The sequence below is a fragment of the Psittacula echo genome, assembly GCF_963264785.1.
Source record: "Psittacula echo genome assembly, chromosome: 1".
Classification (NCBI taxonomy): domain Eukaryota; kingdom Metazoa; phylum Chordata; class Aves; order Psittaciformes; family Psittacidae; genus Psittacula; species Psittacula echo.
The window spans coordinates 83,783,654-83,807,494 of NC_137735.1; the positions used below are offsets into that span (position 1 = coordinate 83,783,654).

The 23,841-nt window shown below is 47.6% G+C and overlaps 1 protein-coding gene across 1 annotated transcript; it reads left to right on the plus strand.

Annotated features, from left to right (window-relative positions):
* Positions 1 to 17,644: 17,644 nt before the first annotated feature.
* Positions 17,645 to 23,731, plus strand: LOC308231482 (homeobox protein NANOG-like; the record flags this gene model as incomplete). Its single annotated transcript, XM_080636965.1, has 4 exons — positions 17,645 to 17,825; positions 21,126 to 21,403; positions 22,811 to 22,900; positions 23,366 to 23,731. The coding sequence occupies 4 exons, from the start codon at positions 17,645 to 17,647 to the stop codon at positions 23,729 to 23,731; spliced, it is 915 nt and encodes a 304-aa protein (XP_080493091.1).
* Between the last annotated feature and the right edge of the window lie 110 nt (positions 23,732 to 23,841).

Sequence of the window (23,841 nt, forward strand, 5' to 3'; positions counted from 1 at the left end):
TCCCTGTGGCATGCAGTGTGGGACCATTGTAAGTACTGAACGAGGCACTGGTCATCCATGCAATGATCAACATTGATCAAACATCACCCAGTCTTTCATCTCTGCTCCGATCTCTGGTTCATTCTGCTTTGGGTTTTGTTTGGGTTTTTCTCCATCATGAACAAATTTGCCTTCCATCAACAAGTCTTCTCCCCCACAAACAAACTCAGATGTTTATTGCGTCCTTTATATTCCTGTCACCCAGACTGCATATTACCTTGTTTTTAACTTGTATTCATATATTAACTAATATGGGGTCTGGATTATCTTTGTTCCCCTCTGATTTACTTATTTCTCCAAAATGCTTTCTCTGATGCGGCTCAAAGCTCTTAGTGACGTGTCTTAACCTCATAGCTCTCCTTTGAGTCTCACTTAGGAAGGCATAGGGATGATGAACAAGAATGGAATGAAAGCTGGGAGCAGTGGTGGAGGTGTGGAAGGATATGGATGCAGCAGGGTGGCTGAAGAAGTTTATGATGTGTGGAATAGCCTGTAGGAGGCTGAATGCAGAAGGGGAGCAGTGAAGATTATGAGGAAGCATTGAAGCAATGGGTAAAAAGAGAATGGTGGGCTGCTGCCCTGCAGGGAAAGGAGAAATAAGATGCAAGATCTGGAAGGAAAGTGAGGCATTCATAAGGGTGAGAAAGTGGAACTGGGCCTGAGACAGGAGCATGAACTTTGACAGAAGCAGCTGAGAGACTGAGGAAGAGAGAGACTGAAAACAACATGCTGTAGAAAGATGACAGCCACATGGAAGTACAGACCCTTGAGATACATGCAAAATAACATGAAGCCTTATGGCAGCCTGGTAGCTTATGCCTCACAGGCAAGAGCTCATCAGTTCCTGAGGGAAAGGAAAAGGGAAATGCAGGTGTCTCCTCCACCATGAATGCCTGCGAGAACCTTTGCAGCTGAAACAAACAGCTATGTCAGAGCCACAGCCTCCCTTGGAGTGAGGCCGCAGCTCTTGGACCACAATATCTGGGTTAAAACACCCATTGAGTGCTACAGCCAGGGAGAGCTGATGGACATGCAAAACACATCTGGCTCAGCTAGACTGAAGTTAGCAGAGTAGCATATCATAGAATGGTTTGGGTTGGAAAGGACCTTAAGATCATCCAGTTCCAAACCCCCTGCCATGGGTAGGGACACCTCCCACTAGACCAGGTTGCTCCAAGCCCTGTCCAACCTGGCCTTGAACACTGCCAGGGATGGAGCATTCACAACTCCTTGGGCAACCTGTGCAACCTGTGCCACCCTCACAGTAGAGAACTTCTTCCTTATACCTAACCTCAACATCCTCAAGTCCTTCTTTGCAGAGCTATCAGAAGTAGCCTTTCCATAAGCACAAAGCAAAGGTATATTCGTAACTGTTAGGCAATGCAAGACAAGGTCCTGGCAAACAGAATGAGCCATGAGCAATGTCAGCAAAGGCCAGTTTGGACAGATACCACCACTGCTCTGAAATCTGCGGAGGCTCATCCGTCTCAGAGAAACTGACTGCAGCGGCCTTGAGAGAAATATTTTCCAGCTTCCTTGTTTCGTGCCATAGACAAAACTTTCTGTGAGTGATGCAGCAGCATTACACAGTCATAGAATTGCAGAATAGTTAGGGTTGGAAAGGACCTTAAGGTCATCCAGTTCCAACCCCCTGCCATGGGCAGGGACACCTCACACTAAACCATGACACCCAAGGCTCTGTCCAACCTGGCCTTGAACAGTCACTTGACTTTTTTCTTATTCTGATGCAAGAATAATGTTTACACTGGTCATACATAGCTCATAGGTAGTCGTGAATGTTGTCATGCTTTGGTCACAGCAACAAAACAAGTTAAAAGCATTGTGTTAGTGGAAAGCTTCAGTATTTCCAAGTACGTTGTCAAGGGCAATTTTGCTGTGTGAGCAAGTCTGATTTCAAGGGTAATTGGGAAAAAAAAAAACCAAACAGAAAGAAAACAAGCAAACAAGTAGAAGTGAAGAGAGAGAACGCCACTTGTCCTTGGGTACAGGAGTTCACCTCCAGGCTGCCTGTGTGTGTGAGGATAGAGCAGCCAAATCATGAACGCTAGGGCTTGCTGGAAATTTAGCTTTAGCAAAGATTTAGTGCACAGTAGTGGCTCATGAAAAGATAGTTCCAGGGTTTTTTGTTGGCCGGGACTCAACTTTTTGTTAACTGAGCTGAGGGAGCACATTTTTCCTGCTAAGAGAAGGGTCAGGCTGAACTGGTAACACTTTTAAAGTGGAGTAGAGTGAACTCTGCTGAGAAGGTTGGGAGGGAGGGAAAGGTGGGACTTTGGCCTGGAAATGCCAACAGCTCGTCAGAGCCGGAACCAGTCACTGCAACCCGAAGTGGGGCAGGAGGGCAGGCAGGACACACCTCAGTTCCCTGGAAGCCCTTGCTGAACTTGCGGCCAAAATGAGCATAGGAACGGTCACACCCAGACGTATTCGCTTGGCACCAGACACGCAGACACCGGGTGTATTTGCTTGTGCTCCAACCCAAGGACACTGTGGAGACAGAGCGCTGCTTGTGGTTCATCCTCCACTTAGGTTGCCAGGCATGGGAGGGAACGTGGTTAAAGAGGGTCACAGAGGAAGGGGCTTGTACTGTCCCTGGTGCCAGTGAAAAGGGCTGTAGAAGGTGCTGGGTGACTGGGAAGGTGTGTGAGCCAAAGGTCCCTCTGCTCCCTGCCTCTCAGTGCTCCTGGGCAGGTTTTTGACCACAGCTATGAAAACCAAGTTTGACGTGGCTTCCCACCAGCACTACAAACCCCAGTTGAGACTCGTATTAGCAGCCAGGTCTTTCTTCTGAGATAGAAAATCTGATGTGTGGTTTGTGGGTGTGAATACTTTGCACACATGCAGTAAGTCTGATAACTTGCTCAAGATAGGGCATTAAAAGTGCAGGCCAAGATAGTTGGGATAGAAGATGTTTCTGCGCTTAAACCGTATGTCCTATGTCTCCCAGTTTTTAAATAACGTCCTCTGAAATTATGTCCTGCTTGTTTTCCCCCTGGATTCATGTTGAAATCTTGACAGACAGGTATGAAACCCTGAGAACTGTTTTCATCTCTCCTTACAAAACCCTGGAAAATGAGAGTTGCCAGTGTCCTCCTGGTATAGGTAAATGAGACAACAGATGAATCAATCCCTCTGAAAGATATGAAGACCAGCTGCATGTACCCCGTTACCATCCCTCCCAGCCTCAGTGCCAACACCGCACTCTTAGGGCTTAATACTGTAGGTTTCTGTGGTGTGACCAGTAGTCTCATGGGCACAGAAGGAGCAGTGTCTCAAGGGGAAAGGAGGAACTGGACACGCGTTCTTAATAGCTAGGTCTGTGCTCATTGTGAAGAAAAATTGTGTCTCTGGAAGGGAAGCTTAAGAGGGACAGGTGGTGGGGATTTATGAGTGAACTGTGTGGAGGTCTCGACACTGGAGAAGACTTTCTCATCACCCTGCTCTGTCACCTTCTTTCTACTTGCCTTTTAAAATCAGCTGTTCCTCTAAAATGGGCCTGCTACCTGTGGTTTTCCAGTCTACCTTGATGACTGTAGAACTAGGAGCAATAAGCTCCCTCTTCTCCATATTTCCTGTCTGTACTTTTAATGTCAGCTCCTCATTCTCGGCAGACTGGAACAGAAATCTGAACATAGGACTTCTTTGCCATAAGGAAACAACAGTGCCTTATTCTGTGAAGCACCCTGACACACGGGTCAGGGTAGTAGCTACTACGGTGTCCTGTCTCCAGCCGTTCCAGATCCATACTAACCTGCAGATACTGGCAGGCTGCACTTCTCCCTTCTACCTCACAGTGTCTGATCCACTTCTAGTATTGCTCTAGCCTATTCCACACCCTCATACACAGGAAATGCTAGTCAACCTGTATGACCTACTGTCTTAATTCCTGCCTTCTACACTGAAGCATCCTCCTGGCTGTCCCACCATTGCCACCACTGTACCAGAACAGGCTCGTGGGCCCAGAAGCTTGTTCCTAGATAGATGCACTACTGGATTTTTCTTAAGGAATAGCCCGTGACTATTATGCATGAGCTAAAGCTAGTATGAAGACTTTCTTCCTCAATCTGTCTCCCTGGTTATGAATTCTTCATTGACATATCCTCTGGCCTTATGGAGCTGCCAAATGTTTCATGGACAGATACATCTCTACAAATTACATGTTCCAGAAAGACATTTAGTGGATATACATCAGCAGAATATCAGAAGTATGTAGTGGCAATACATGTGGGACGCTTCTTCCATTTCCGGATATTGCTCATGGAAAGTCTGGGGGAAATCTTCTAATAATATTTGGCCAGTTGGTTATGGCTTTGTATAGCCCACCTGCCTCCAGTTCAACCTTCAGTGCTCCAGAATATTTTAAGGGACAATCAGCTGGTGTAGGTGCTAGGCTTAGTCTTTTTGGTGTATTCTACCCCATGTCAGGGTGTTGAAGAGGGTGATGGGTTGCTCAGGGTGCTACTTGGGCACTGTCATGTTGTCAGGACACCAGCATGGAATTAGCAAGAGTTAGTCTACCGATGGTGGCCTTTGCCTTCACTGGAGTATTTTACAACTTCCCATTTCCCAGTATGCTGAGTAGTGATTTGCTGCCATACTTCAGGTGCCTTCCAAAGCAGTATGCTTTGCAGGATGGTACAGTGGAATTCACACCAAAGTATATCAGCCACTCTTCCCTAATCCATACAGACAGTCTTTCCATTTTAAAAGGCAGTCAGTCTGCCCTTGGCAAACCCGGTATCAACCTTTCCTGATTACATGCTTGCCCTTTGCACGTTTGGCACTGGGTGTCAAGAGGGCATGGTACTGAGATAAGGATGGCTGGGCTGGAGCTCCCCGAGTCATCCTGCTTGCTTTCCATGCTGTTGGGCATGTTACTCTTTTTCCAGCTGTCAGGGATGACAGATGAAAGACCGCATTCTCATAATCACATCAGGCAATTCTTTCAGCAGCTCTGGATATATCCCAGCACCCTTGAAGAGTATCCTGTTGAATTCCATGCACTGTGATATATTCAGCCTGAGAAGTACTGAACCTCTTGCTGCTCCACTCCTGGCTGTCTCCCAGATTTCCAGACCATTATGATATGTTTGGTGATAATTGAAGCAAACTTTGTATCTTCAGGCTGTTATAAGGATGGCTTTGAGTACCTCAGCCTCTTCTAAGGCTGAGGCATCTATCACTAGTTTGCCTCCCGTTCCTCAGTAGACCTGTGTTTTTCCTGGAGTTGCCACTAAGATAATGACAGAATCCCTCTTGTCACCCATCCTGTCCCATTCAAGTTTTTGCTCCATCAGAGACCTTTCTGATTTTGTCCTTTAGTACCCAAGCAGTACTTTTGTCCTTTTTCATAGCGTATTCGGGTTTCCACCTCTTGCATACGCACCTTTTGCATTTGAATTCATTGCGGAGCTCCTTCCTTAGCCAGGATAGCTTTTATCCAAAATTCCCAGACTCCCTCCACAACAAAATGATTTGAAGATGCTGTGTTTCATTCCTCATCTTCCTGCAACCACTCATTCCTTATCTTCCTGCAGCCACCAAGATGTTAGGCCAGGGAAAACAGCTGCTGATGCTCTGTTGCTGTCTTCTTATAACTCTGATGCTGAAAGTCAGAGGAAGAGTGATGGATGGCAGAACTGGAACTATGGATTTCTGGGGCACAAGCAGCCAGCTACCTTCCTTCCCTGGTATTACGTGAATGTGTACAACATGGAGGCTGTCTGTGCTGAGGGACAATGCATTCCCAAAGCCCAGAGAGCATTTTCCACTGTCTCAGGGCTGTCAAAAGAATACACCAGACTCAGGAGAGACAGTGTGGAACTGGTGAGTGAGGATCAAGGTTGAATTGAAACTGAAGGTGATGTTTAGGGAACAGAACAAGAGGAAGCCAAGGAAGGATGGAATGGAGTGAAGCACTGAGAGGTGATGCAGCAGAAGGCCTGGCAGAGACAGCAGGTGACTCCAGAAGGGTGTCTTGGAGCAGGCAGGAGGTGGCCACCGTAGTGAACTAGCCAGGAGGATTATCACAGACTTGTCACTTGCTGGTAGTATTGCTAGCAGTTAAAGGAAAGGAGGAAGCTGTGTGTGATAAGGACGGGGAAGAAGTATGCAGTGATGAGTGGTCAGGTCTCTGAAAGCAAAAGTAATTGAAAAGTATGAGAGAATCCTTGAAAGCAGCATGGCTGTGAGGGGAGCTGAAGGACGGCAAGGTGGAGTGGCCACCAAGAAGTTTTAGCAAGTTATGAGTTGTCTCAGTTGGAGACCCCACTTTTTTAGTCAAGGAATCATGACTACAGGGTGGATTGGGAGCAGGCTGCTGTGAGGCAGGAGAGGTAAATAAACTCTAGCCTATACCCTCCAAGAATGTGCACAGCTCAGCACTTGCTGTTGCTCAGCAGGCTGCTTTTTGTCACCATGCTCCATCCGGAACATGCCATCTAACAGTGCTCTGTGGGTACAAAGTGATGGCTGCCAAGCATAGTAAGGTGGTAGGGATGAACAAAAAAATGTGAGTATCTTTAGAGTAAGGCGTATACTGAAGGCTAGTCTCATTTCGTAAGGGGTAAAAGGTTCAAACTTAAACAGGGGAAGTTCAGGTTAGATATAAGGAAGAAGTTCTTTACTGTGAGGGTGGTGAGGCACTGGAACGGGTTGCCCAAGGATGTTGTGAATGCTCCATCCCTAGCAGTGTTCAAGGCCAGGTTGGACAGAGCCTTGGGTGACATGGTTTAGTGTGAGGGGTCCCTGCCCATGGCAGGGGGGTTGGAACTAGATGATCGTAAGGTCCTTTCCAACCGTAACTATTCTATGATTCTATGATTCAGCAGCTAGATACAGGACTTGGCATGCTCTGGACATCTTTATCCTGTGGATAAAGCAGAGCTTGACAGCGGCTGATGAGAAACATCTGTGTGCTTGCAAATATATAGGATATGCGCGTGAAGTGCTGAGGCTGCTGGTTAAAGGCAGACAGCAATACTGCATGACACAGCACTTGTTTGGAGCATCTACACACTTCTTCTGATAGGTCTGAGATGGGAGGCAGGGGAAAACAGGAACAAGGAGGGACTGATGTAGGTGGACGGGTATTTTAGGAGCAACAAAATGTTGTACTAATGTGCATTTTATTACTATTGCTCAGGCTTTTGGCCTGATTGGAACCTCATTGGAAGAAGGGGCAATGAGGGTAAAAGTTGCACAAACAGAACAAGGTAAATCATCTAGGTCTTTTCCTAGGGTGGTGCTTGGCATGCAGGGATCGAACTGGAACTGCGGGCTGTGCTGCCTGGTTAAGCAAGAAGCTCACCAGCTTCAGCCAGAAAAGCTGGCAGTGCCACCTCCTGGTCAGAGCAGGATCTTTGAGCAGGGAAAGCTTGCATTTCATTCTCCTGCCGGGTGCTGAGTGATCTTGAGCAAACCACTTCCCTTCCTTGCGCCTGGATATTTTCATGGACAAAGTGATGGCCCTAGGGAAGCTGGTGGGAAAAGTTCGTGCCCACCTAAATGAAATCTTGACGTTGTCAAATAAAAGTGCAGAGCTAGAGTCGGGTTGATGGTCACTGCTGGAGAGACAGGAAGAAGGATTAATATTGTATTTCCACGTATTTCTCACTGAGCTTCTGCACACAGGCATGACATACTTTGTGGCTGTGGTTCTTTTTAACTGAGGGCTTCCTAAAGGACCTGGACTGTCTCCAGCTGCACCACAGCAGTTTTTCAGCCACGTAGTTGCATCATGTTCCCACAGAAATTGTACTTGATTTGATAAATTCAGCACTGTCAAGTTTCAACAGCCACCACTGGTAAGGGAGCTGGCTGTGCTGGGAGATAATGGGTGACCTTTAACAATTTGCAATAAGCACACCATAGCTGTACTTTCACTGGGTTATGAAAGCAACACCTTCAAGACTGTATTTTACCATCCATGTAGGCTAGATTACAGTTGCCCCACAGGATATGAGCAATCAGCCTCTGCCTGCACAGTTACTCACATCCTGCAGAGTAGAAATTAGGATGCCCGATTATTTGCAGAATGAGATTTTTCACATGAACCCAAAGAGAAACATGGTCAAAATACACGCTTTTCACAGAGCATCAACTACTGGAATTTATTGTCAGTTGCCATTCAGAGCTACCTGTGTAAAGAGCTTGGGGCAAACTCATAAATGCTCATGACCTTGTAAGTACCACAGCCAGGGAGAACTGACGGGCATGCAAAACACAGCTAGCTCAGCTAGACTGAAGGTAGCAGAGTAGCATATCAGATGTAGCCTTTCCATAAACACTGAAAGTATGGATGGAGACGGGCTTGCATTACCTGGCCAACTTTGGGCTTTCTCTCATACCTCAAGCCCTTCCTTGTGTCCCTGAACATCACTTGGTCGTACCTTCTACCTCATGGCCCCACTTTCTGATGGCCCCATTTTTTCTGTAGCTTCTTCTGCCTCATGTCATTTGTTGCAGGGTCTGCCCATCTACAGAGCTGAGGGCGACCTAGTGTTATACTCCGTCACGCTTTTGGGATTCTCTTTGCATTTTCCTTGATGTTTCAGCCCATTTTTCTTGCTCTTCACTTCTCTGCTTCCCCTTTGCTCTTCTCCATTGCTCTTTAAAGAGTCATTCTTTAAGCAGCACTTCATGCTGCCATCCTTCCCCTGCCTTAGGTTTTCTTTAAGACATATAGCCCTGAGGACAAAGCTTTGGGGGTGGTGTGGAGGTTTGAGGCACTTTATCCTGGGCAGTGACTAAACTTGCATTTATCCCATCCCAAAATCTGTATGACACAGGAGACCTGCTGAGCTTACACCCAAGCTAAAGCCTTGTCTCACAGGGACCATGGCCCGTTGGATTCTCCTACTGCCATGGTTGCACACCTCAAGTCATGCCCTAGTGCAAGGTCACTTTATAATGTTCTACAATATGAATGTCACCTTCTTCTGTGTTGGAGAACAAAGTGCCTGGAGGGGATGCTGGCAGGGCCATCACTGGAGGCAGAGGTTGGTGCTGTGCTTTTGCTACACCCCTTTTCTAGTGTGAGCAAAAGATACTTCTTCACCTGGGTCCCAAAGGAACATCACAACCTTTTAAAAACTCCCCAGGGTTGTCTGGGTTTTTATTTTCACGCTCAGATTTCCACAGGCCACCAGCCTTCCACTCTGTCTGTTGTATTCCCAATTAGTTACATCCCCTAAACTGATTACCTTTGGGTCCTGAATTGCTTCCTTGCTCCTGGGGCTGCTCATTCCTGCTAGAGCACAGCACCCGAAGGGAAGCACAAGGCACCAAGTGTAGCCTCACTGAAGAGAGCTGACTCTGTGTTACCCTGTCTGTAGCATGGAAACATGGCTGGTTATGTGGCTGCACACTAGCAGCATCTATGTTAGCAGCATGTGTGTTTCCCAGGTGCCTCACCCTTAGCAGATAATCACTGTAGATGACTGTCATCCACTCCCACCCCCCAGTTCTCCTTCCAAAGCTTAGACTCACCTGCAATGTAATTATCAGTAACAATTTTTTAGAGCAACTGGTAAGTCACACAAGTAAATCCTGACATGCCAAAGCACAGGGCTGCTCTGAAACATGAATGACATGCCATTACCCCACAAAACATGCTCTGCCCCGAACTCCCAACTACAACCCAAACCAGACTACAGCTCAGCAGCACTTCTGTGGCTCCTGGTGTGCACTTGAGTCAGAGGTACAGGCTTCAGAGATCAACTGATTTTTATACAGAGTTGTCAGGTCTTGCTCCTTTTTGCACTGCAGAGCTAACACAGTTTGTGGGGAAACCAGACACAACAACAACATTGTTTATTAAGATCCAGCAATGATGCGACTGATGCCCCAGTAAAGCTTGCTGGAGGATAATCCAACATAACTGTCGCTGATGGCGACGGGGCAGAGGACCAGGCCTGGCTTGGTCCCCAGCTTGTCTCTGTTGCAGAGCAGGCTGCTACACAGATGAGATGACTGTGAAGAACTGGAGGAGCTGAAGTGACACACCACCTCATTCACTTTCATGAAAGCCCTGTGTCTGGCATTGTGTCTGCCAGTCCAGCCTTTCCCACCTGCGTTGTGGGAAGGGCAACCTGAGTGGATGTGGCAGCAGCAATGCCTTCAGACAGGACAGATCTTCCCCCTATGTGTAAACAGCAATTAGATCCACAGATTGCCGAGAAGCAGAGAGGATGAGATGCTGCAATTCTGGCTTGATACTGACTTGGTAGAGAGAAGCTGTGTTTTGTACACTGCTCTGCCTGCTGCTTTGCCCTGGGGCCACCCTTTCCTCATCCCCTCATTTTGCAGGGCACACAAACCAGAACGTAGCCTTCTCCATGTAACCTCACCAAAAGCGTGCATAATAACTCCCTTTAGCTCTAACACAAAAGTTTTTTCTATTGACAAATTGGTGTTTCTGCCTACTCAAGGTGTAGTCGGTGCTGCATAATAACAGGCACAATAACTGAGCCAGTGTGGTGCCTCAGTTTCCCCATCCATGAAAATGACATTATACAGATCTTTGTCAAGGGCTTGCACGCCTGTGGCACAGTATATGTTGCTATACTTCATCTGGCAAATTTGCATCTCTTTTGCCAGGCTGTTTTATTTTTTCCATGCTGTGCTTTCTAGACATCTCCCTTTGATTATCTACCATTAGGATTCTTTTTCCCCAGGTGCATGACTAGCCCTCATCTTTCCTTCTTCCTCCCTGCCCAAGCAAGATAGGTTCCTTTTGCATTACTTCTTTGTTCTCTGTGGTATTTGCAGCACCCTCCCAGCCTTGTATCACCTGTGAATTCCATTCCTCCCGGTTGTGTTTTCCCTGTCTTTGCAGCACCTAGAATGACGAAGCCTTTTGTGCTGCTGTTGCTGCAATTGAACCTGATACTTGAAAGGAGGAGAAAAGGTTGGAATAAACTGCTCTGATGATTCATCCCCGGGGCTGAGAGATTTGCTCCTTTGATATCAGTCCCTTGATCAGAGCTCTGCTATGTTATCTCTGTTTGTCTGGGGAGACTTAATTCCTGGCACATTTGAGCTGGTGGAATCCCAGATACCAGAGCTAGTGACTGGAAAAGGAGCACACTGCATTCTTCTCCCACTCTTAGATACCTCAGAGTCTGTAAAGCTTGATGGTCCAGGACCTATAAGCCCCTTAAACAGCCTTTGTCTGCATTTAACGCAACTGAGAAACCTTTTCCACCTGCCAAAATCCATCACCTGCTCTCATCTTATATCCTTGCAGAGATGTCCCAGCACAATTTCCTCTTCCTCCTGCCTTGTTCTGTGAGCAGATTTCCCTACCAAGCCTCATCCTCTACTTGTGTGCCACATGCTTGCAGAATATTAACGACCCTTTCACCATTCTTTTATAAGACTGTGCACTGGTCATGAAGCAGGATGAATAAAAACCATGAAAAGAGCATGGAAAGCCTAGCTTGAGCCTAGCCTACCTCGAATGTCTTGATCAAAAGCCTAACATCAATAGGGCTTGATTCACAGGTATTGACAGCTGTGCTGGAAGAGTGGCCATGCAGACCCACAGTTTTGCAAACTGGGTTTAAGTGGGAATTCTTCGGAAGATTTGCCTAGGAACAAGTTGAGGGGGCCACACAGGGACCACACCTCTGTAGGACGAAGCAGGTTTTCCAGTGCTGGGAGAGTTTCTTCTCTATGTATGCATTTTGATTAAAATGCTCTGCATTACACCAAACAGTTAAACACGATCTGAGACTTCAAGTCTACAGACAGCTTGGTGCTGTGGCAATAACCACCATTAAAAATCTTCATAGCTTTTGTTAAAGAAGAAACAGTTCAAGTACTAAAAAAATGTAAGCATTAGAAAATCCCTCATCCCCCTTCTTTTTAGGGAGAAAACGTAGCACAGACAACAATAGTTAATATCCATTATTCTAGGGGATTTAGTCATGATGGACCTGGAGCATAGGCTTGCTGTTACCTTATACACAAACTTCTTTCTTCAAAGACAAAATATGTATTGAATAGGGAAAGGAAAACCAATGAAGGTGGAAAGTGTACATTCCATTTCTGATGCTGGAGTCTCACACTGCTTTCTGCTGGTGTGACACACATGGTACGGACATGAGCTTTGGGAAGTGGGAAAGACACAGCAGCAGCAGGCTGGCCAAGAATTTGCTGTACTTGCACAATGACCATAAGCTTGCAGCCATACAGCCAGAGAAATTGCTGTGGGCAGTAACCACACTGTGCCTTTTAAACATGAAGTCAGGAGACAGAAGCTGGACTGAAAAAGCTTTGTGAGGGATGGGTGAGCCCAGAGGAATCATCCACTACATTTCAAGAGATGTTGAAATGAGCCTAAAAGTGGTAGCTGTGGTGACACTGTCCGGGGCCTTCTCTTTTGCCTGCTCTGACCACATCTTGTCTTTCGAGACCAGGGAAGTAAAATCCAAAAGGTGAAACCCAGGAGACTGTGGGAGGTGCTGTCACTGCTGGCAGAGCTCTTTTCTTCCAATTTCACTTTCCTCTTGGTATCAGGGTCTAATTGCACTTCTCTTAAAGGGCCTCATTGTGTGAAGGGCTTCACGAAGGATATATGGACAGAAAAATCCATGCCATGATAATGATGAACAGCTTGTCTTTAAACTGCTTTATTGGAAACTAAGCCCATTCATTTCTTGGCCCTTACATTCTTTTTCACTGGGCAGGTTAAGAAAAGAAAGAAGGAGACAGAAGGAGAGGATTTGAATGTATTTCTATGTATATACATATGTATATACATATGGGGGTGTGGTTTTTTCACTTTCACCTTTTGCTGATTCTACTCAAAAATTCTGCACAGCGAGATAGGTGGGCTTTTGTTACTCTGAATAATTTAAGAGAAGGAGCCTCTGTAGACCACACACTTCAAAACCACTTAACGTGGGAAGCTGACTCCTAAATTACATTTACAGAAGGAAAAATGGAAGGCAGATAAAAGAAATACTGATGAGTGTTATTTAAGGTTTGCGGACTTCCTAGCCCCTTCCCCAGCCTTTTCTAGGTAGGTGTTACCATAGCTCCCCTTACATCTTCCAGCCTTAAGAGGTCCTAACTTACTTACATTTTTGTGGCTCTGGTAGACTGCTATGTACAGTGAGTACCAACTCTGACCCTATTTAGCTCTAGGCCCAGAATAGCCTAAGAAGAGAAAGAGGATCCTTTTCCTTTTTCTTTTTGATCACCCAGTTGAAATTCAGTTATATTCCCTCACTGGGAACTGGGAACATATTTTACTCCTTTCAGCATTTTTCAGCCTAGCACGATCCAGCTAGAAACCCCCGAACAATCAACAGCAAAAAGAAACCCAAAACAGCGGCATGTTTATGATTTTTTAACATATATTTTCTTTTCCACCACCTATCCTCTCTACAGAAAGACCATATGTGTTGTGGGAGGGAAAAACTTTCCTGGTACAGACTCATTAACAGTATTTGCAAGGAGGAAAAGGCCATTGTGCGAGCAGGAATATACATGGATCTGACTAGATTACAGCACAGTTTCACACAAAGCAAAGAAAATGTAGAAGATGATCAATCACCAGAAAAGGAAAGTCTTTGGAGAAAAATATGCTGCTGTAAGAGAAGTAAATTCATATCAAAGTAAAATTAAAGAATTGACACGCTAAACCAAGCCGTTAAAAGGGGAACAGAGTGGGAATGTTACAATGTTTTAGCTACTTCACTTCGTATCATTCAAACTGTATTCCTTTTCTACTTTCTGGCCTTTAAAAATGTCTTTAGATTAAGCAATTACTATCAATGTCAATCACAATTGTCCCTGAAAATGTTGAAACAAAGCAGGTCATTTCAAGCCTTAAGGCATTTAATAAAGCAGAAATACTATAAAATAATACTGTCAAAGCCCTTTTCTTTAAACAACTGCATTAACTGTCTTTGAATGCTTAACCAAAATCACGTTCAGCAAGTTCAAGGACTGAAAAGCATATTTTTGATTTTTTTAATACAACTCTGGCAGGGGAAAAATGCTTGTTCACCAGTATTACCGGTCACAGAGACAGCCTGTATGGCCCAGAAAGCTTCCAGAGGAGTGCTGGGTGCTGAGTCCACAGTGCAGGTTCCTCTGGGGAGGGGTACTCCCCACCACCCGCTGAGAGGGATCTTCTGAGGCCAAGCCTCCAAGAAACTTGGTGTTTTCCTGGTACAGTGGTAGCAATAAGGACTTCTAAACTGTTGCCACAGGTCTGCCACCCAAACAAATGCAGGTGTAGCGATACTTCAGTTGGTGGCATCAGATCTGTCTTCACCGAAGAGGCTGCTGGGCAGAGCTACACCAAGAAGAGGTGAGCCACAAGGGCTCAAGCTGTGACTGAACATCTAAGTCTATTCAGGCTGCTGTCAGCTTTAACTTTCATTTCTTGCTCTGTTATATCCACATTGTATACGTCAAGCCTCATTAGTGTGTTAGCTGTCATGGGACACTTTGCCAGAACGCAGGCATCTCAAAGTCAGGTCTGTCCAGTGTCATTATCCAGAGCTGACCTTTCCCATTTGACCCTTTCTGATTGCTGTTTTAGGAGGCAACAGCAGCAACTGACAAATGAAGAGATCTGAAAGGTAATTTATTTCCTAAATCCAGAAATAAGAAACGAACAAAACAAAAAACCCCATGAAAACCAAAACAAATCAAAAGCTGTTGCCTGGAAGGATGATTTTGCTGAGGGTCACTTAGGGAAGGTGTAGAAGACATTGGGTCAGTGACCAAACGTGGCTAGGCAGGGCTTGTTATAAGAAAATCAGGTTGTCGCAACCATACGGACTGTGCCAATGAAACAACATAGTTACAGAAACCATTACAGAAACCATTTCCATGTTCACCACCATCTGCTCTGCTTGAGCATCTTCTGACTGATGTCCACCATCCCAGAGCAGTTTTCAAGGCTGTTTTTTAAGCCTTTAGTGCCTTTCATGTAATTTGATTTACCCTGTCAGTTGCACTATGTTCACTACTTTGTGGCCATTTTGGGCAGGTCAGCATGAACTACAACCACGTCATAGTGGGCATTGGGATGGAGAATGAGGACTTTTTCTTCCTGGTCTCTCTAATGACTAGTCTTCCTGCCTCACTGCCTTTATGGAGGAAACCTGGTCATCTGCAGGCTACTGTTTTCATTGCTGTGATCATTGCCGAGTTCAGTGCTATTTCTGAGAATGCAAATGACTTAGCTTTTGATGAAAGATCATGTTACTAACATGACTGTGAAGAGTTTACCCTTTTTTTATTGGAGTATGCTTTCATCTTCATGGTGTAGAACAGCAGATAAAGGCTGTTTAAGATACTTAAACCCTGTAAGCTGAGAAGAGCTTTCATGTATGCTTTTTGTGAGACAATAACGAGTACTAGGCCCAGCCTGGAATAACACAGTATCAAACCACCCACAGCCTGGTTCAGTCTGACGCCAAGCCGCATCTGCCCGCTGCCTGCAGTGCTGGTTTTCCGGAGCTGCTGCCTGCACCACAGATTGCATCACGTGCAGTGCGGGGCAGATAAGCTGCTCCCTGCAGTGTGGTGCTGCTCTGAAACCACGGAGCATGAGGCCCTGGGGTCCCTTCAGCTCCTTTGCCTGTTGATCCCCCTCCTTCCCCGAGAAGGTGACTCCCTCTATTGCTGCCCCACTCACTGGTCCAGTTGAGCGGGTGGTTCTGGTCCCAAGGGCAGCACCATCCTCCTCCCTGGCTTCTGCCCAGAGGGACTTTGTAATGCAGGTGACTGTGCTGGTTTATTGTGGCCTCTAGGCACTTTGCAAGAAGGACCCCAGACACCTTCAGAAGTAGCTGAAATCAGGGAGATCAAGTGTGAAGTGCTCAGTCACCGGGACTCCCAGCAAGTACAGATACCTACTGCCACCCATGCCAGCACCCCATGACATGTTTTCTGCCAACTCTCCATATGAAACAGTCTTAGAAGATATGCTGGTATCCCCCAGGACTGCTGTCTTGTTTTCATTTTCTAACAGCACCTAAAGCCATGACAACTTGAACACCAACACTGGTGCCAGAGCTCTGAGCTCTTGTGGTACTGCAGCTCTGAAACCTGGAATGATTCAGAAGTGAGGTATGAGCCAAAACCATCATGTAGAGGCTGTTGTAGAGTAACTGTCTTATTCACAATATTCTCAGAATTCTATTGAGGTAAATGTGCTCAAAACCCCTTTTCTGCTTTAGTTTTCCAGGTTAATTTCATATTTAAAACTGCATTTCTTGTGCAGAGAGATGTCAGTCCCTGCAGTTTGTAGACATAGAGAAGAGTTACATGCTGTGGCTCACTCACCTCTAGTTTTTTAATGAAGAACCTCTGCAGGTGCCTGTCCCCCTTTGGTGGCCCATGTCAGCAAACATCAGCCAGCCCTGCCTTGAAGGAAACTCTTCATCTTTATTTCAACCAGCCTGCAACAGCCTGGCAAAAGCCCCAGCCAAGACTACACAGATGAAAGGATGTGCCTTTGAGAGGCCATGGCAGAGCAAATCTGTTAGCAGTGGACCTTACCTGCACGAAATCTTTTCCTATCTCCATAATGAGAATGCCTTTGCTGATTGTCCCTCTGTACACCAGCCAGCTGAGATTCCCGAGCCTGCTCTGCCACATGAGATGTGGTGCTGGATGTGTCTCGCCCAGTGTTTCTGGGTTTGCTCTGGCACAGACACGTGGAAGATGGGCCAGCCACATTGTCATCTGGCATCCTGAAATGCCTGGGTGAAGGAAATTCCTTTCCAGTTAAAAAAACCAAAACAAACCAAAACAACAAGAACCCACAAAACCCCAACCAACCAAAACCCAAACCAAAACAAAAACCAACCCCCAAAGTGTACCTTCTAGCCCCCAGCTCTGATCTTTACTTACTGGTTTCCCCACCTTGCTCCATCTCTGACATTTGCACCAAGAGTGTGGAAAGTGCTGCCAGGCAGGGAGGGTGTGTGCATGTACGTGTGGCTCTTGTGAAGGCGTCAATGTGACACAAGCCACAAAGGAAAGGTCTCAGGACCCTGTAACCTGCACCCGGGCCTTGAGTTAGCCCAGCATGGTACTGAGGCGCTCAGCACCACATCTACCTGCTGTCCACTCCTATGTGCTGGAGATTGGTATGTATTCTCCCAATGCAGTGAACAGCTTCTACATGGACATCTGCACTCAAGGGATCATTTTGTGACGGGACAATTTGAGCTGAGCCCAAAGAGGCAAGCTGGAGGAGGCTCCCTGGGGCTGTGGATCGGGCCCCTGCTCAGGTGTGACTGAGGAACCTGCAGAATGGGAAGAATCCAGAGGGGACATATTTTAGCTCTGATGCCATGTGTGGCTTTCTCTCGCCCCTCCACCCTGCTCTGTCCCCACCCCAACCATCAGGCTCTTTTAACATGACAAAGAGCCTCGAGGAGCAGACGGTGGTGAATATTGCAGTCCCAGGCAGGGTATAGGCAGCTATAAAGGTAACTGCCTGTCCACACTGCGGGGCTACCTCAACTTGCTGGTGAGCCCTGCTCCCCCCCTGAGTGAAGGTGACATCTATTAGAAGGTGGGGGAACCACCCCTTCATCTGCCGCCCATGTGTGCACACTTGGCTCTGCCCCCCTACCAGGCTTACCCCGGCGGGACTGGCATGGGGTACCTGGACTTCTACTGGAACTCGGCGGGGGAGGCAGGACATGGCCCCACTTCGGCTGGGCCCGGGGAAGCCGTGGGCGCCGGTCAGTCTCCGGAGGCAGGAGGGAAGAGGCAGACGGCAGGTAAGGCATTTCGGCTGAGAGCGGGAGCCGATCCCCGGGGTACCTGTGGTCCCAGCTCAGCCGCTTTGCTTAACGACCTTGAGAAAAGTTTTCTCTCTCTTTGCCTTGGTTTCCTGATGTGTGAGCGGGGCAGAGCTCGATGTCGTGGGCAAGGAGGACGGGTGACCTTGGGCAAGTCGCACCACCTTTCCATGGGGACTGTGATCCCGTTTCCTAACCCTCAGCAGAGCCTGCAAGAGTTCAGGCACTGCCAGGTCTGTGCTGCAGGCTGGAGGGCAGTGTGACAACATGGTCTGATGAAACCTCAGTTCTCGGGGTGAGAATGTCAAGACCTCCTTTTAGTCAAATGCTGTCATGTGTGCTATGGAGAGAAACAACTCCTGAAGGTAATTCCGCTAGTGTCATCCCTTATCCTCTTACAAACTCCTCACACCCTTCATGTGCTCAGTAAACTTGAGCCCAGTGAACTGCTGTGCCGGGAAATCTGCTCCCTTTAAATCCAGCATTGTTACTCTCTGCTTTTTTTAGTTTGCTATATTCCCCTCTCTATTTCCCTTTCTGTGTTCTTGCTGCCTTGCCTTTCCATCTCTGCAAAAGACTCCCAGGTCCCACTGCAGCGGCATTTTCTGTTCCTGCCATTCCCCTGCCACTCACTGAATGGCTGATGAAAGCAGGTCTTTGCACAGCCCCATTGTATATTCAGCAGGGTAACACTCATGTAAGGTTACTGGGTGGGAGGAGAGCAAGCTTTTGGAGAGCTGGTTTTAAGCTGTCAGACGGTATAGAGCTACGGGCTCTGGCAGAGTGGCTAATGTCTACTTGGCATATGGCTACTTGCCACGCAGTTCGGAGAAGGGCTGATGTTCTCTGCATGCTGCCTGCTCCGCAAAGGGTGCAGGCGGACTGTGCCCCACTTGTGCCCCCAGTGGGCCTGGTTTATAGACGTGAAATCCGTCTTTGAACGCTCTTCCCTGGTGCCTCTCACAGTATCACAGAATCCCGAGGGTTGGAAGGGGCCTCAAAAGATCATCTAGTCCAACCCCCCTGCAAGACTAGGGTAACCTAGAGTACATCACACAGGAACTTGTCCAGCCGGGCCTTGAATATCTCCAACGTAGGAGACTCCACAACCCCCCTGGGCAAGCACAGTCATGGAAGCATAGGCCTACTGATGTCAAAGGTTTGCGGGTGTGGGGCTGCCTTAGGTTTTCATGTTTATGTCTGTTGTACTGCTGTTTGTGTTTCTTGTTTCCTCTTCCCTTCACTCTCTTCTCACAGGAGAGGGAGAGCACATTTGTCTTGTGCTCAAGCTGCAGATTGTAAATTATGTGGGGTTTTGGGAGGACAGGCCAAGCAGGAATATGTGGGAGCTTTAGCTCTATGACATCTTGCTGTGGTTCCTGTCTAACATAAGACTTTTCTGTTTTCCAAGCTCACATTCATGCTCATTTCCTGCCTATAAGGTTTTTACTGCACAGCCTGCAGGAGCCAACCATCTTGTGGTCCCACACGAAGTTTTAGCTCTCCGTGCATCGAGGACACAGATGTTCTTCTCAGGTTCTGCAGTCTCCCCCCATGCACATAACACCTCAGGTCCCCGCACCTCTTCTGCTGACAGCCACTTTCTCCTTTCATTTTGTAACCCTCATGGCCCTGCTCCTCAGCACCAGAAACCTGCCCCACTGCACATCTGCATCTTCACACAGCCTGTGCCATGGGTGGTTCTCATCTCCTGGGGATAGGAAATAGCCAAAAGCAAGCCTATGAGAGCAGGCAACCCTAGAGAGGCAGGCACCACAAAGAGAGGTGTGCTTCCCTCTGGAGGGTGATACGCTCAGAAGAGATACTGCAGACACGGCTGCCTTTCTGAGGCCCAGAAAGGGCCTCTAGGCTTATGAGTGATTGCTTAGCAGCATCTCAGCTTCCAACAGAAGGAAGGGTTTGATATGGTGGACAAGGAGCTCATTCCTCAGGAGGGCATCAGTACTTTGCATTAGACATACATTTGGGGAGGGTGTGCTTTTGTGGGTTTCAGGGTGACTAGGAAGGATATTGGAAGCTATTGGTTGAACTTAGTAGTCAGAAGGTGCGTACTAAAAATGGCACTGCCCCATTTACTGCACACCCTCCCCTCCAGAAATGCCGGTAGGAGGAGAAAGGATGGACCATGCAGAAGGGTTTGCAGAGGAGTAGCTGGAGGGAGGGAGGAAGGGTGGACAGATTTGCCACTGCACTTATGGGGAAGGGAAGAGACTAGCATCACATCCCTTCAGTCAGGGCTAGCCTGAGAAGGTCTCAGCCTCCCACAAACCCCAGCAGCCAGGCACCTGACAGAAATGTGCTGGGGTAATGTCTCCTGTCAGCATTTTCCTATTCAGGCACCCCGAATGCCTTTGCATCTCAGCAGCTTTTGTCTGAACTAGTAGCCCAGACTGTTTAGGAAGTTTTTCCTTTAGATCTTTATCTCAACTTTGTCCCCAGCTGAGACCCCCTTAAGACATGCACTGGCACAAATGAGAAAGGGCTTGGACACGTTCCTCTGCACTCTTGAATTCTGTCCCCAGTGTCCCTGGTACAGGGTTACTGGCTCTTCGTGCTTGTCCCACACATCTACCATTCTTCCCTCCCTCCCCATTTCCATTTCAAATTTTTCTCCTTCATTCTTGTCTTCCAGAAGCCCCCCTCAGCCAAATGGGTCCCCCCACCTATACATGCATTTCCAACAGTGGCACGGTCTGTGGTGGGTGCCACAGGAAAACAAGAGTGAGCCAATATCCAAGGCCTGGCTGATGCTCTCCGCCTGCCACCTGCCACTGTAAGAAATGACTGCTCTGGCTCACCATACACCATGGCTGGAAGTTGCCTTGCCACTGTCTATCAACTGCCTTGAGATTGCTGGGCAGGAGGTTTCAGGGAGCCCAGTCACCAACCCAGAGCTGTGCCTGCAATCATGACCAGGGGTCTTCGACCACAATGAGACTGAAATATTACCGGGGCCTTTTGGAGGATAATAACGCTGGGAGTCAATGTTTACCATTCTCCCCTCCCTGCCCTGACTTTTCCAGGTGGCAAAAGGGAGCCACAGGCATCCTGGAGGGCTGAGCTGGGAAGTTGCTCACTATCAGTGGGCTTGTTTGTGCTCACAGATCCATGAAAGAAGGAGGGTGACAGAAGCTTTTGCTTCAGGAAAGCCCCTGTATGGTAGGCAAGGAGGTCTTCAGCAGGCAGTGAGCATGCTCATACCCATACAGCTGTGCATTATGTCTTGCATGTTTTTTCCCACTGTCTTTTTATTTGTAGAAGTATCCCCAGCTTCATCCAGTTCTGGGAATTTCAGCCAATTCACACCAGATTCAGCCACCAGTCCACATTCAGCATCCTCGTCCCCACAGCCTACGGATAAGCCTCAGAAGGGCAGAGAAGATGGCACGGATGACGGGGTGAGGAAGGCCAAGAAACGCACAGCTTTCTCCAAGGAGCAGCTGCACACCCTGCACCAGAGGTTCCAGAGCCAGAAGTACCTCAGCCCTCAGCAGATCCGGGAGCTGGCTGCTGCCCTGGGGCTCACCTACAAGCAGGTGAACATAGAGTCTTTGACCCATGGTATATCTGTCACAGAGCAGCTGAATGGTCACATGAGGCAGTGACAGGATGGGAAGATAAGTCCCCAACTGAGAATACAGGCAAAGCTTGCAGCTAACGGTTGCTCCACTGCTTATTCATGTCCAGCGATCAGAAGCACTTCTTGAGGCAGGAGAGTCACTGTCACCTCATTGGGGCCTGCCCAGTGAGGGGTCAGTTAAGGGTGCTGTTGCCAACACTTGTAATAGAATTGCAAACACAGTGATGAATATGTTGTTTGCCACAAACAGCCTCTACCCTGGCCTTGACAGCAGTTCACAGGCTTTTTTCCTTGCACTGGTGAACGTCACAGAAACCCTGGCATGCATCAGTTCTCTGAATCCCAGGGCTGCAACATGCTGAAAGCTATTGCTAACGTTTCCTAGGGCTGACCTTGCCCAGTATCTAAAAATGTCCCATACTCAGCACTTTCTGATGGCTTGACATCCACTCCCCTCTCCATATGGGTACTGCTAAGATTATATATTTCAACTCTTCAGGGTCTTTGCTGATCTCCAGGCAAATGGAGTATGTATGTGGTGTATGTATGTAGTATGTAGTATATGTATGTATGTATATGTAGTATATGTATATGTATGTATGTAGTGAACTGGTGCTGGCTCAAATGATGCCTTCTTAAAGCAGAGGGGGCTGGCAATGGGGGTACAAATGCTTGCAGTTACAAGTAAAAAGTCTGCCTGGAATTTGGGCATCAGGTTTGGGCACGACAGCCTGGATGCTCTGGGACTAGAACAAGTTATATATGCATTGTAGGTGCACGCATACACATGCACACACTGAGCAGGAACTTGAGACTGGTGAGACAATCTGGTCTTTCCTTCAATCCACATCCTCACAAAGGCTTCTTTCCGGGTGCAGACACAGCCCTGGGGGGAAATGGCTCTGGAATTCACCGCAACAAGGAGCTTTGAATTTGGGAACTGCTGGGTACAGGGAGCAAGCCTCTCCCTTTTCTGCTCACAAGCATACAGAGACAGTGTCTTAGAAGCTTGCTTGAAGTGCAGGGGGCTTGTAGAGACCCGCGTGGGTCTAATTTGCACCAGTCATTCATCCCCATGATTGAAATGAGTCAGTTTGTCACAGCTATAACTGTTCTGTGGATGGAATGCTGTCCCCTCCTCCCACTATGCAGATGCACTAGCCACCTGCTGAGGCTGCTAGACAGACATCCCCGTTGGCAGCAACCCCAGGGAGCTCTTCAGGCCTTTATCTGCTGCTGCCTATATATCTATGCCATCTGGTCACTCTTCCCCTGGGTCTTCCTGCTTGTGAATGAGATAACATTTGCTCTTCCCTCTCCTTTGCTGATGTTTTCTTTTCCCTGCTCTCCCTTCCCCACCCAGGTAAAGACTTGGTTCCAGAACCGGAGGATGAAGCTGAAAAGGTGCCAGAAGCATAGCCTGTGGACTGAACGGGCTCAGTGCCTCACGCAGGTAAGAACATAGCATATGGCTCAGCATGGCCTTCTGTCTAGCCAGATAAGTCCTGTGATATATTTCCTCAATGACTGTGGTGACTAAAGCATGAAAGTATGAACGTACCCTGCCTTCTCATTTGTTCAGCGCAGAGGCACAGGCTTGGCACAGCTCCATGTTCTGTAGGTAGCCTAGCAATAGGCTGACTATGTCACTGAAATTCTTCCAGAGAAAAAGCTGTTTTCCTCACATGTATATATGTGTGTGTGCGTGTGTCTATATATACACACAACTGTGTAACCACTCCTGAGCTATGGGGATGGATATGGTTCTTCTTGCCCTCCCATGCTATTGCTGCCAACCAAGAGGACATGAAATGTAAAGGAACAGAGCCCTAGTACCTGCCAGGCTATTTATTCTGTAGAGAAGCTGTTGTCACAGTGGAGAAGCTATGTATTCTGACTCACTGCCTTTCCCTTTCAGAGTGCCTTCCAGCCAAGTACTTACCTGGACATGCACCCCAAATTCCACCAGGGCTACCCAATCACCGCAGCCAGCAACATGCAAACCATGCCTCCCCCCCATCAGCACTATGGAGCAGGGCAGAACGCTTACACAATTGTGACCAATGAGGATGGAGGAGTCTTTGGCAAAGGTGGGGGCACATGCAGCGTCCAGCAGACACTGCCCAGCTTCATTGCCCAGCACAAAGTAGACTTTTACCACAGCTGTCCTGGCAGTGTGGAATATCCAGGCACAAAGACGGGTGACAGCTGTAACTTTCACCACTCTGCCGCAGTGGGGGCTCCTTTCCCAACCACTGCTGGCCACCATCTCTATCATTCCTAAGCACTGTGGATGTGGGGTACTTGGGGCAGCTGTGAATCAGATCTTATTCTCATCTCTCCCTTTGTTATTCATGTGCTCTTCAACTCTGAGGCATCATGCAGCTAGAACCT